This window comes from Lepidothrix coronata, unplaced genomic scaffold (genome assembly GCF_001604755.1).
Source record: "Lepidothrix coronata isolate B3197 unplaced genomic scaffold, Lepidothrix_coronata-1.0 Scaffold1, whole genome shotgun sequence".
Taxonomy (NCBI): domain Eukaryota; kingdom Metazoa; phylum Chordata; class Aves; order Passeriformes; family Pipridae; genus Lepidothrix; species Lepidothrix coronata.
In genome coordinates, this window is record NW_016690181.1 from 14,407,364 (window position 1) to 14,422,121 (window position 14,758).

Genomic DNA, 14,758 nt, shown 5'->3' on the forward strand with positions numbered 1-14,758 from the left:
TATTATAAATGGATTAAATGATAAATGAAAGCAGTTTTTATAAGTTGCTTAAGAGAAGGCAGGTATATGAGCTAAAAATAAATTCAGATCCCTCCAGTGTAATGTTTCCTTCAGTTGAAGCTCTCATTTTGTTTGTGTTCAGTAATTCAGCATTTCTAAGCAGTATGAAATTCCTCAGGGGAGGAATGAACAGAGTCAAGTCATAATCTGCAGTTAATATAATCTACCTCTTGGAAAAATTGTGCATATGTGAACTAGTTTGCAGAATTGATAATACCCTTATATGTGACCAAACAGTCGTGGTACCAATTCTGAAGGGCACTTTTTTAAATTATTCTTTTGTTAATGACTGCTTACAATTAGTTTAAGAAATTTAGTGGCAATAAGATCCACTTCTACAGGGAAATGCCTTATGATTTGTTATGCATGTGTGCACGTTTTCCAAATCACAAGTCTGCTAAAATCTTTCAGATGCCAATCATCTTCATTCCCAAACTGCCTTATATCAGTTGGAAGATCCAAATTTCAGTGGGAGTAATATTCTAATAGGACTTTGAGAGAAAGAGCAGTCTATAAATTGGTTTTGTAGATACCTCTTATTTCCATTTGTGACTTACTGCAGTGAAGAGTATCTCACTGCAATGAAGTCACAGTTGTCTGTGAAGTAAAATTTGCACAAATACCAAAGAAGGAAGCTACTTCTATTAGTTAAAAAAAGAAAACACTGGTGTATGACAAAACAAACAAGACAGTACCTGCCTGTTTCCAGAAATTTATAAGAATTATAATTAGATTTCCTGCAGAAGGAGTGGATTTTGGTTGGTTGGGAGTGGGGGGGGGGTCCTTATTTAGTTTCATGGTGCAGATACAGGACCAGTTCAGCTTCTCTTAGCAAAGGAAAGTATCACCAAATACAAATATCATTTGCTACCATGTTTCTCGTCTTGCTAGATTTCACACAGCTTATGGAACTGCAGCTGTTATGTCATATTAAGATGTAATGCATATAATTTCTTCTACTTTGTTTTTACCTGAGTTTAACTGTCCTGAGTACCAAATTCTAGAAACTCATCCTGATTCGAGCAGCTAATCAAGTTGGCCTGCACTCAAGAAAGTTACTAGTAAAGAGGATGAAAAAGCATTCACTTTAGAATAAAATAGACATGCAAGAATGGATAAAATATTCCTGTTATCTAGAAGGCAGGGGGGCCAAATGTTGTGACTTAAGTCATCTTATAAACTAAATTTAGATCAGAATTCCCCGATCTTTTAACAGTTGATGAAAATGAAATTGTTCTCATGAATAGGGAAATTATTAGAGGTGATTAAAGCTTGCACGTGGCCTTGAATGCTGAGGGCTGCTCTAGGTCAAAATCAGTGTGAGCTGTTTATCTCTGTTGTACTAAAGTGAATTGGAACACACTCATGGCAGAGCTAATTAAATTTTGACTCAGAGAATAGGAGAGAATTGTTGTGATTTAGTGGTGGGGTTTTCAGAGAAGCAAAGCCAACATGAACATCAGTCTCTGCTCTCCCATCTATCACAAACATCCTGTTGTGTGAGTTACAAGGCTTTGATGCACCTGCTGCTACCAAAGATTTTTCTTCCCTTGCTCCTTTGGGGTTGGATGCAGCATTTTTGAAAGGAAAAAAAGTAATATTTAAGCTTTCCTCTAATTTGCAAGATTTGAAGCCTGATTTTTCAGGACTGCAGGCAACACAGGTGCTTAGATACTGAGTGGCAAGACGTGTGAGGATTGGAAATTCCAGTTATTATTCGCTATAGCTATACCAAAACAATCTGTGTTGAAAATGAATTATTTTTTTTTTAGAGGGGGTCTGAAGAGAAAATCTTTCCAAACTTACCTACAAGTCCTGCAAGACAAAAGCTCAGTCTTTGTATTGATCGAATGCAAACCACAGAATTTTCATTAACTCTGCAATATATTTTTCCAAGTAATGGTGTGACTACAGGACACTGATAGAATCAGTAGTGAAACTGATATATAGTAATTTTTTTAAAAGCAAATTGAGTTTGGAAGTATAAATGCCATAGTTTAGTCTGTAGAAAGCTGTTCTTGTTTCAGAACACTTAAATATGTTACCTAATTTGCTGCAGGATTTTGAATGGAGGCTGGAGAGGTGTGAGGAGCGTTTTGTATAATTATTTGGTGTTTTAGCCCACTTCCTTTTTGAAAATATTTAGAACCTAATAAGAAATTTTTTATTTTAAGTGACTCCAAACTGCAGTGTACCATTTTGTTAGAGTAGTGGAATTGAAAGAAAACCAGAATGAATATGGGATTAAAATCCTTGAAGCCAAACACAATAAAATAAAATCCATCAGTTATTAATTGATATAGTGAAACGACTCATAGATACTCTAATTGAAGCAAGAAAATAGAAATAAGTTCATTAAATTCTGGAGTTTTTCCTTAAGTAGAATAAACCTGTACTAGCCATTGGTATTTAGGTAATTCTTTCTTTCAGGATGAGCCCAAATACACATATCTCTTCTTTCAGCTTATCAGATTCATAAGGAATTTAATAATGGAATTCACTTTTTCAGTATAGGAAATCCATGGTAGCAGAGCAAATCTTAAATGCATAAACATGTATTTATCATGGCTTTTCAATATTTTGGAAGTTACTTGCCTAGCAGTTTGTCTGTATTTTGGGTTGGGTTTTTTTCCAATTATTTTTTCATGAATCATGGATAACAGATCCAAGCACTGTTTTGTAGAAATGAGGTATAAAAGGAGTCATGGAAAATATTTTTAAGAACTCTTGTGGTATGGAAATGTGCATTATTTATGTAGTTTCTCTAGAGTTCTTTCTACTATGTATGCAGTACTGTTTCACTGTCTGTGTTCTCTCATTTTGAAATGATACAGGGAACAATCACTAACAAATGCAAGTGTGGTTCAGTCCCTAGAAGAGCAAAATAAGTAGTGAGATAATTTATGAGTAGGTGATACGTACTTACAGCAAGAAGTTAATATCTGGTTTGGCAATTTTCTTTCTTTTGCAGCCACAAGAGATGTTTAAAAGGATGGTGGTTTACAATTCATCATTTAGATCTAACAAAAAACAAGTAAAATAACATTTTCCATGTTTTGTGTGGTACTTCTTGTTTTGACTGATCATAGATTTAAAACTTTCTTTTCTAATCCTTTTGCTCAGTTTCTAAAACAGAAGATGCAAGACAGCCCTAGTGCATGAGAACTGCTAGTCTTTGTAAGCTTTGTGTGTGCCTGTGGCTCCTTCTAGTCTAGGCAGATGAGGAATGAGAGGATAGTAATTCCTTTCTCTTGAACCATCTGTAGCTACTTATATGGTTAAATGCAACCTGTAAGATAGTTGAACACTCATAACTGATATTATACTGGCTTTTGTTTTTAATATTCCTAAGGTTTCCATGTTTCTCTTAGTGGCCAGTTGCAATGCTTTCGGTAACAAAATATTTTATTAGTTTAACAAACAGAGCTATTTATCATAACATAGTTATTGGTAGGAAATCAGAAGAACTGGTGGTGGAAAGCACTTATTCATTCAGCCTTCCTGTATTGTGTAGGATCTTCTCACTGTATTATTACTTTTGTTGCTTTTCTCTGTCATAGTGATGAAGTTTTCATCTCTTCCTCTTTGTTTGACTGGTGGTTTAATAGATGGTTGCTTGAAGAAGTGGACTTCATGCTTAACTTCTCTGCTGCTATAAAGTGTGCCAGTTTCTGTGCAGACCACCTTTGTAAGTGCAAGCTAAGTTAGATGCATTGCAGTGTTACATGAAGAAGTTGGTACACAGTAGTGAGCTCACAGCATGAGCTTTTGAGTGGTAAACAATTAAGATTAATAATTACTTTTTTCTTCTTTTGATCAGTTTCAATCTAGATCAAGAAGGGAAAACTGGATTTGACTGAGAAAAATCCAACTTTGAGATTATTCAGTTCCCATTAAATGTCAGTATGTTCTGAATATATAACAGTTGTGTTCTCAACAAATGTGTTTTTTGTAAAATTTTATTATATCCAGTTATGAATTTCAGTTCTTTTCTTTATTTCAGTCAGGTCTCAATTGCTCTTGACTACTGATGCTGGAAACCAGTGAGCAGTACCATTGGTTTAGGTCCTTGTGTTTTGGGTTTTTGGAGTTGATTTTTCTTTTAAATAATAACTTTGCCTTTCATCTGCAAGTCCAGACAGAGAGTTGTTTCAGTGCAATCAAACATTTTAGTGTTCTGGATTCAACTTATGTTCAGTCCTGTAAATTTTTTCGTAAGTCAGGAAGGAATTAGAATGATCTTAACTCTTAAACCTGAAATGTCCTGGAGTGGGAGGGTAGGCTTAGGACTCCGACTTCACCCGGTATTTCTTAATTCATTAGTCCGTGCTTGGATTTTGAGTCTACTCTCTGCTCCCTGAATTTGTGATGCACATTTCAGGGAAGATTTATTGCAGTTCAGTGAATGTCTTCATTCTGTCTTACCTGTATTTGTATATTATTGGATCCAGACCATATCTCTGATAAACAGTGATATGAACCCAAAGGGACAGCACGAAACTGTGTCAGGGTGGTTTAGATTTCATATTAGGAAAAGGCTCTTCACTCAGAAGGTGGCTGGGCACTGGAACATGTTCCCCAGGGAAATGGTCATGGCACCAAGACTCTTGAGTTCAATATGTGTTTGGACAATGCTCTCAGGCACATGGTGTGACTTTTGGAGTTGTCCTGTGCAGGACCAGGAGTTGGACTTGATGACCCTTGTGATACCCTTCGAACTCGGGATATTCTATGTTTCTATGACTTTGCTTGCAGGTTTTTTTGTTGTGGGGTTTTGTGTGTTTGATTGGCTTTTGGTTTTTTTTCCCTTATTAAAAATTGTTTTCCCAGGAAAACTTTTTTCAAGGGCAACATCTGCTTTTCATGAGGCCAACCTGGGACAAAGAGTTCATTGACCTCCTTTAGATTACATAATGACTTAGTGACTTGGCTGAAATTGGAGTTCTTTTCTCTAAGTTGCTTGCTACAAAACTATAGATGTCTACTTCAGCCATGATTCCAAAGGGCAATACAAATTTAGTTATTCAAAGTATTAGTTTTTTAGGTAGCTATCATTATAAAATGTTTCTCTTACAATTTTAGTTTAACTGTTCATAATATTAATACATTTTGTAAATGAATGAATGGTTGGGGTTTTCCCCCCAGGATGAGATTCTACCCTTGCTGATGTCTGTCATGAAATTCCCATTTGTTTGTAGTTCCTCAAAGTTAGCAGTTAACAAATGTAATGCAATCCATAATTTAAATGCTAAATAACATCTTTCATGTTCCTATTCCCAAAAGATTATTTTAATACATATTTCCCTGTGGAAAAAAAAAATACTTGTGGCAGTAAGCAAAAGCTCTGCAATTGTGCAGAGTTAGAGAGGCAGCCTGAGGAAAGCCAGGGTCCACGCTGTATGATTCAGTGTGCCTATGTGGAATGACTGCCAGGCCACACAACACTCATCACCACTTCTGTTGTGTTGTCTGTTTAAGTGTGGTGAGACAAAGTGGCAGCACTTTTGTACATCTGAAGTTCTGTGATGCAGACCTGTGTAGTAGTGCTCCTTGAGTTTGTGAGAGGCAGTGCTGGTAAGGATGAGGTCAGATCCCAGAGGGTCATTGTCAATCACATCAAAATGAGGCAACTGAGAGAGCTGATAGAGTATAGCACATGAGGCATTAGTGTTTTCTGCTGCAGCTTTGCCATTTAACAGCCAGCACTTAAACATACCAGAGGAACCTTAAGCTGTGCATTTCATTTACAAGTTGAAAAAGGCTTAGCTGAGTCTGAAAGTGGAATAGACTGTGTCATCAAATGGATCCAGTAGAAGAGAGGACAGTAATGAAAATATGAAGCTTGATCACACACTGAACTGCTCGTCTGTGTCAGATATTGGCTTGCCTGCCATGTCAAGGAAGGGTTGTGGGGTTCTGTGTTGTTGCCCTGCCCCAGGTTATTGCAGCTTGAGGCCACAAGAGTGATACAGCATCTGGGTGCCTCAGTAAAGATTTCTGTTAAATTCTGGAGATCTTACTTTAACATACAGGATAGGTGCAGAGTTTTTATAAATGCCCAGCCCTGTCCATATGGTATCACCCAGTAGCTACTAGACCTCCTCAAAAAAACACCACTCAAATACCATTGATTCCTGATCGCTGATGCAGGTAATCCCATCCTTGCAGAAGAGATAACTCCTGCTTTTCCCTGCAGTCTTGGTCTGACAAGGGTTAAGCACTAGGTTTTATGTGTCCTCTCAAAGCTTAAATCTTTCTCTGCCTAACTGCAGTATTATCTTCTGCATTTCAGACACTCCCTGACAAAACTTAAATCATCCACAGAACCATATGAAAACAAAAAATGGTGGATGTCCTGCATTTTCTTGTGGTATGGAGCCAAATCCCTGAAACTCCATGGCAAGGGGGAGAGAAAGGGTCTGAAAAAGAGTCCTAAAACCCAGATAACATGGAGTAGTGTTGCTGACAGCAAAATTGGATCCTGTAATTTCTACCTGTTAGCATCCAACATGGTGATAATCCTAAGAAATATTGCTCAGAAGACTGTGACAGAACATACCTGCCCATGATGCTTTCAAGATTTGTTTCTGTTTGTTAGGTGTAGAGAGGAACTGTGGAGCTGACAGAGTGGTAAACTCTTCCTCAGAACTGCTCCGTAGTATGACCAGCTCAAACTGTTAATCTGTCATAAGGTTTTGAAATGTCTTCTGACTGTCAGGATGGACTCTTTGCTGTCTTTCTGTGCTTTTCTCCATTTACTGTCTTCTTTCATAGCTTACAGAATTATCTGTTCTCTCACTAATAAATAAATGGAGTTTGTGTGTTGTGTGTGCATGAGTCAGATGTTTTTACAATTAAATATTGTTTTATTCTCAGGGCTTCCAGAAGTACGTGGAAGATTTTGATCCATATTCAATGGTAAAGAGAGAATTTAAATATGCTTCACTGTTTAATATGAAATACACTGGGAAAAAAACAAATCCTTGATTTTGAGGGCTGGGAGGGGATAGGATTCTTGCTTGTTGGTTTGCTGGGCCTTGTGTATTTATCTTTTCTAGTCATGTTGAAAAGAAGCGTTCAACATATGAAAAGATGATCTAGTGTTCTGAGCTTCCTCTAACTCTATTTTAGAGGAGGGAAAGGTCACTTTTCTGCCAGAAACTACATAGATCAGCATAATTGTTTGGTGTTTCCAAAGTGGAAATGACTAATGATTATATCTTTTCATAGTTCACCCCAGAACAGATTATGGGAAAAGATGTACGGCTATTACGAATTAAAAAGGTAAATACTGTATTGTTTGATTGATATTTAAAGGGTTCATGTAAGCGTTTGATGTACAGTACCATTTACTGGGAAGAAGGAAAGATTAAGCTCCTGTTAATGGTAAAAGTTGACAGCCTGAACTAAAACTGTTTTTTCATAGGAAGGATCATTGGACCTTGCAGTTGAGGGAGGAATTGATTCTCCAGTTGGAAAGATAGTTGTGTCTGCCATATATGAAGATGGTGCTGCAGACAAACACGGTGAGCAACAATGGGGAATTTGAATGCTGCTGCAAAGTAGCTCCTTACACTGTCTGAGAGTTGTTGGCTGATTTCATAGCTATGCCTAATATTGAAAGGCACACTGAGATTGTCCAAGGAGCCAAGTTCTGTGTCAGCCCAAAGGGCACCCCAGAGACAAGTTCATGGTTTCAAGAGCACCACAAAAATTAATAATTATGTAAAATTTATAAAAACCAACACCTGATTCTCTGATGTATTCTGTTAAGCAAGGAATATGGTCTCCCTTATTTCACCATTTCCAAGCAATGACATATGCAGTACTTCCACGTGCAAAGTAATTACCTGACCATGGCTACTCTATACTGTTTAGTTTTGTTCTTAATGCTACTTTCATTAGTAATTTGTCTTGTAAAACAGCTGGCTTTACTCCCAAAACCTCACCAAAGGCCAGAGTCTTCTGGCTAACACCTTAGCTCTCTGGAAGGCTCAAGAACATGTGCACCAATGCATCTAGGCTTTACTCCTGGTTGGAAGTATCTCTCATCCTTTCCCTGAGAACTCTTGTGATGATCAGGTAGACAGACAGGACAATATCCCCTTGCATTGCTGACCTTGTCCCAGCCTGAACCTAAGTTCGAGTCACTTACTTGTGAAAAGATCTCAGCCACTTGATCTCCTAAGTACTCTGTTTGGCTTTGTTTGGCTTTGTCCCTTCATATCCCTTTTTAGGGTGTCTCATATAAGGCTGTTCCCTGGTCATCTGTGTTTTTTCCACTTCAAATCCAGTCCCAGTTAGCTGATTGTGCTTCATTCCATCTTAGCAAATCAAAACCAGTTCAAAGGACTAAACATTACACATGCACTTGGAAAGGATTAACAAACTTGCAGACACTTGACAAATGCCACTTCATTCCTTCAGTAATTTAATTAATTGAGCTATTTTTATAGAATCATAGAATGGCCTGGGTTGGAAGGGATCCTAAATATCATCTAGTTCCAAGCCCTCTACCAGGGAGAGGGACACCTTTCGCTAGACCAGGTTGCTCAAAAAGCCCATCCAGCCTGGCCTTGAACCCTTCCAGGGATGGGGCATAGTAGTAACAGCCTATAGTCTGTCATAGTTTGTAAATTGTATAGCTGGATTACCCAAAGAGGCAAACTGCCACTGGGGAAAAATCTTATTGAACTAGTTTCTTACTGGTCATTATCAATAAGAGATTAATTTGGCTTTGCCATGCTTAAAAATTCCGTTTGCTTTTGCCTGTAGCAAGCTTTCTTTAATTTTTGGTGTAGACCTTCACATCTAGTGAAAACACTTTTTGTTATACTCATTACTGCACAAATATGGCACAGAAAAGACACAGAATTTTCTTTGTTTGTGTGTATGTTTTTCATATTGGTCTTTTCACCAGGAGGCATAGTGAAAGGGGATGAAATACTAGCTGTAAATGGCAAGATATTAATTGACAGCAAGCTGGCAGAAGCACAGGCAACTCTAGCGAAAGCTTGGAACATGGGTGGGGTAAGTAACCTGGAATACTCCCTCGTTTTACCTCTAATGCTCATGAAAGATACCCTTCTATTATGACATTGTCACATCAACACAAATAAGGTTGCGAGCATCAAAACTAGCAGGTATGTCATGTACTACCAAAGTGAGATGAAATCTCCAGATGATACACTGGTGTGTAGCATCTCTGAAAACCAGGCATGTAATTTACTGTGAAATTCCGTGCCATTTAGCCACATATCAAGATTGGTATTTAAACACATTACATTCTGAGTGGTTATATTACATTTATCTGTAGAATCATTATTTGATATTGAAAATTACTTGCAAGCTGATTCGAATTTTCTAATAATAGCTTATCTTTGATTTCTCAATGTACAAGTAACACTGTGCTTCAGCTACAGTGAGTTTTTTCTCAGCAAGAACTATATTAATTGTGCAGATGACCAAATATGGGATAATTCTTAGAATATGTTTTTTTAATCTTGTTGCAAGAACAATAGATTTTTCTTTAATTTTAAGATAGAAATCAAACAACTCAATCTTAAATGGTCTTCTGCTTCTCCTTGTGGTTTTTCAGGAACAGGTTACTCTGCTGACTCTCTATCTGATATTCCATAGTGGTCCACTAGCCACCTCTAAAAGCAGTATGTGTTTCCCTGTGCATTTCTTTTTCAGGATTGGATTGACTTAGTCATTGCAGCATCACCTCCAAAGGAATATGATGATGAAATGTAAGTGCATAAACTCTTTTTCTCTGGGGATTAAAAGGCTAGTAACAGTAGCCTATTCAGTTTGCTTTTTTATCAAACATTTTTCAAATATTTATTTCTTGTGGACTGCATAACTTATTGCTTTACATGGTTGCTAATTTGATAGTTATAAGTAGCTGTCATGCATTACAGCAGTGGTTCCCAGACTTTGCAAAATGGTGATTCTCAGAATTGGTTGTACGTGACTACGCACTCATACTTTCAGTTTAAAGTTGGAGAATTTGGGGCTTGGGTTTTTTTTAGAAATTATACTTAACTTCAGTCTGTGTTCCCATAGATCATAATGTAGGGAAACGAATGCCCACAAGGATTCTTCATCACAACCAGACGTTTAATTCTGTTGTTTGGTTTTGGTTTTTTTTATTAGATTGCATTTACTGTCCTTGTCTAAGAAAACTTGTGTGTAAAATTTTAAAAGAGCTAAATGATTTGGGTGTCTTGGCAATTTGTGACATTCGCAGAAGCCTTTTTTTAAAGATAGCCAGCATAGATGTGAAACAGAAGAATCCATAGCTTCTAGTGTGATAGACAGAGTGAGTCAATACAACTTGCTTTACTTTGGACACGCAGTTTGAAAAGGAAGACCTGTGTTTTCTAACTTGACTGAAGGAAAAGATTTGAAGATATCCTTATTACCAAGTAAAATGGCAGAGTGAGGACTTGTAGTCACTGTTAATTTGGACTCTTGTTCCGTGTAGAGTATTGGAGTATTAGTTGCTGTAAATCTATATTCTCTTACTGGCTAACACCAGCTGTAGTTTGACATAAAATTGTGTTTAATACCTGCGCATAGAATAACAAGCAAGGAAATAACCATCACTGTTATTTTTGTTTTCGTATCCTGTATATTTAGCCCTACTATTCCCTCATCAACAGTCAGTCCCAACACACACAGAAAGGTTTTTGAAGGCAGTGCACCCGTGTACAGACAAGGGTATCTCCTGCAGCTGTAGCCACTGCAGTGTCCCTCATGGTGAATAGCCACACCTGGGTTAACATGACTGGCCATTGTGAGGCTGCGTTATTTTTTGAGCATGTGCCTGCCTGTGCATTGCTTGCCATGCTTGCTTTTGTTCCTGGCATGCTGGAGTGTTCTTTGGGCTTTTGCCATGCCTGTGCTATTAAAATATAAGTATTTAGTTTCTACTGCATAAAGTCCCTTAGAGATCCTCTGCAGAATTGGTTTATCATCTGCTAGACTATTAAATAAATAGGCCCTGCCTAAACAAGTAGGATTAACCTAATTTTTTTTCGTTATCTGTGGACCACTGCTGTGGCTTTGTGAGCTCATAAGTATATAAGCAACTACAAATTACTTCCTTGTGAAGGCTTGTCCAAAGAACAAGTTTCCACTTGTGTTTTACAACAGTGTGCCTGTAAACAGGTATTCATGAGTGTTTGGTTTTCACTGAAGTTTGCATCTCTTAATTTGTCACTATACAATGGGTTGGTTCTGAAATGATCCTTGTGTCAGAAACTCAGATTACTGTATATGGCTTCTCTGTGCTGTAATCACTCTAAGTACAGTCATAGATCTCCAGAAACACAAAGGTAAGATTTCTTGTTGCATGTGGGTCTTCTCAATTATTACTTACAATACAAATCAAAGTCACTCGAGATCAAGTTGCAAAATTGTGCTTATCAGAAAGACTGAAAGTTGCACTACAGCTAACAGCATGTTTTTCACTATCTTTTTCTTTTTTTCTGCAGAACATTTTTTTAAAGAAGACTACAACTGGAAAAATGGAATCTTCCCTCTGGAGAAACCTGCTGCTCTGTAAATTAATAGGAAATCAATAGCCACATTAAATACATCTTTATTGACTGATATGTGAGCAATCAGACCTGTAAATTGAACTAGAGACTTCAGATTAGAAAGATTTTAAATTACTCAAATATAGACATACAGCAAAATTTTTTTTTGCCAGATGATTGAGAAGAACTGCTGGTGAGCATAGTTCAGTCTGTGAGCGTTCAATCTATTTTTGGTATTTTGGGGGGACAAATTTTGAAAATTATCTTTCAGTTTTCCTGGAAATAGACACTAAAATGACAAATGAAGATGGAACACAGATGTCTGTTCCCACATGCAACACTTTCGAATACACCTTCACAGGCCAGTTTGGGTGCGAAAAGGATTATATTTTTACTCCCTGCATAGTGATTTTCCCTGGGAAAGTGGGAATGTATACAGTTAACTTATGTTCTCACTCATATTCTTGTAGTTCTCTTAATGTCCATTTCTGTTGCTCAGTTGTGAGGTTTTTTGAATATAGAAACCCAAGAGTGCTAGCATTATGAGGAATAATTTTGGTGATATTTATGCAGCATAAAGAATCTTCTCTACCAGCAAAGTAGATAGCTAGCAAGTAGTCCAGATAAAATAATTATGTGTAGTCACATTACTACTGAGTATTTGTATTGGTGTCAAAAATTCCTCCCTCACATAGTCATGGGTGGAAAATTTGGGTGTGATTCACAGTCTGCAGTTGTGTACTTTGTTCTCAGTGAGGCTATATGTGTGACTAAACTATGCAGGAAGTCACCAAGTGTAATATTCTGCTTTTGGTAATTATGTGTCTTAGGTTTGAGTAAATTTCTCAAGACCATAAAATCTATACTAACTTGGCTTTAAATAAGTATGATTACAGTTGTAGACTTAGTAATTTATTTGTATGAATGAACTATCTCCTTAAAAATGTCATTGTCTTCTTCCTTTCTTGTATCTGCCAGTTTGTATTCTGTTTTTTGTATTGTGTTTAGATTTTTCTTACCTGTGCTAAAGAGAGACAGTTTGGGCATATCAAATTCCCCCTCAAGTCTTGCCTTTTCAAGATTTGGAAACCCTCCTTTCTGTAACACAGAAAAATAACAACTTTGTTCCTGAGAACTCTATACTCATACGCAGATGATTACTTATGTTGACTTTCTTTATTCGCAGTATGGTTCCAGTATGCCAGTTAATGTGTGTGGCAGGGTACATATGTTAGAATGTTTAATATTTTAACTCTTACAGCTAATTCAGAAATAAATGTGCATTTGCCAAATGGAAGAAGTCTAGTTTCCTCTTTGTCTCTGAGTTAGTACATCATGGTAATAGTTAATCTGCTAAAGTACACAGATTTCTGAGTTGTTTTTTTTTAGTAACAGATCCCTTTGCAACAGAATGCCACCCTTGTGGAACTCAAAATTCACTCTGCCGAGTAGGGAATCGTCGCTTGGCTGAGCTGCAGTAATCTTTTATAGAATTTTTATGGGCAAATCTGGTCATTTGCTAGTTGGCAAGCTACTGAACACAGTTGCTATGGTATATTTTGTTTGCTAGGTCTCCTTGGGTGCCTCTATCCAGAGCTGTAGACTTCCTAACCAACAAACTAATTTAAATGCTAAATGCATCAAGCTTAGCACCAGAAGGAAATTGCAGCAGGATGTACTACTCCTGCTGCTTTGGTTCCCAGTTGCCTACATACTGCAACCATCTGGACTGTATGACAATGCAGATAGATGAGTGATGCTATCAAATGTTCTCTTGAGGGGTCCTATGATGTTAAAGAACTTCAGCCTGCAACCAGTGCTTGATTTTGCTAATCACTGTCTCAGCATACTAAGAAACATAACACAAAAAACTTACAGGTTAGATATTAGAAATATTTCTACTGTTGTTATTTTTTCAGAGACAAAAGGAGCACAGAAGACTGAGCTGGGAAATCTGTGGGAGTACCAGGAGTTCTAGCACTGATTCTTAGTCACAGAACTATCTTTCTTCTCCCCATCTACCCTGTTCACATGATTTGCTTGGATACAGCTTAAAATGCATGAGAGGCAGTTGAGGAAATAGTTACTACTCGTTACTTCAGGTATAACAAGAAAGTGTTACTTAGTGAGTTTAACCTGTGTAAGAACTGCAAAGTTTCTTTAGGCAGTGTAAGGAGGTGGTGTTAGAAAAAAGGAACCTGACACCTCTGAAATGTTAAAATGATCCTAAGCCATTAGTCAGGTAGTTCTTTACTTTATTTCTGACTTTCAGTGCCCCGAGACTGGATCACATCTTTCATTTGCCAGTTAGCTCAAGGAATTGGAAAATGCTACAAGAAAATACATTTTTCAACCAACTTCCTTTTCAGTTACTTTGGTGAGCAGAGTGTCTCAGATGTAAATAATTTAAACAGGAGTGCCCGTTTGAGTTGCTAGTGCACTGTCTTCTGGTGGCTGTAATAATCACTGTGTGTGCCCAGGCCTCACCCCTGTTCAATGAAGCCAGCTGTGAAAAGATAACAGTAAATGGGACTTTCTCTTTTTCAGCCAATGCTTAGTTCCCTTTGGGAGTATGGAAACTCTGACCTGATGCACAAAGCAGGAAGAAGCCCAAGTACTTCACTGACAATATCACGAATGTTTCAAATTACTTTTAACATAAGATGGTTTTTTGTTTTTCATTCGCTATAATCTCAGAGGGAATATGTCTTGTTTCTCAGAGCTGTTTGTTTGGTTAAGACCACTAAACCCCATTATATCTCTCTATGGGATAATAACCCAGAGGAAGAGTTTCTCAGAACTGTTAACAGTCATTCTTATTCTCTCAGGAATTTCTTGGCCGTGTTAGTCACAGCGTTGTCTTTAGCATACCCTCATAGTTGCTGAACTGGAGCATGAATTACATTAGAGACTTGTGACTTTCACATCTGCTCTGTGAGCCTGTGCGTGCCTGTATGCAGGCAAAAGATGTGAGACCCTATGGATCAGAACCGTGACACTCATTACAGGATAGGAAATACCGTGGTTTATTACTCATATGGATATTAGCATAGGGAAGTCTTTGAGCTATTTATTACTGCCATTCTGCTATTTTGAGGGCTTATTATTTATTGTATGATTATGGCATATTTTAGAACTTGTGTGTATATTTC

The 14,758-nt window shown here is 37.5% G+C and overlaps 1 protein-coding gene across 3 annotated transcripts in view; it reads left to right on the top strand.

Annotated features, from left to right (window-relative positions):
• USH1C (USH1 protein network component harmonin) overlaps positions 1-12,897 on the top strand; it is a 48,776-nt gene extending 35,879 nt beyond the window's left edge. Inside the window, exons 21-27 of one of the 3 annotated variants that reach the window (XM_017813305.1) lie at positions 3,032-3,094; positions 6,937-6,978; positions 7,291-7,344; positions 7,487-7,586; positions 8,981-9,090; positions 9,757-9,812; positions 10,705-10,819. In XM_017813305.1, coding sequence (XP_017668794.1) covers positions 3,032-3,094; positions 6,937-6,978; positions 7,291-7,344; positions 7,487-7,586; positions 8,981-9,090; positions 9,757-9,812; positions 10,705-10,804 — 525 coding nt within the window. In that variant the 3' untranslated portion in view covers positions 10,805-10,819. Of the gene's footprint in view, positions 1-3,031; positions 3,095-6,936; positions 6,979-7,290; positions 7,345-7,486; positions 7,587-8,980; positions 9,091-9,756; positions 9,813-10,704; positions 10,820-11,561 lie in introns of those variants that run through there. The other 2 variants (XM_017813296.1, XM_017813312.1) reach the window with 2 other exon arrangements.
• Positions 12,898-14,758: the final 1,861 nt, after the last annotated feature.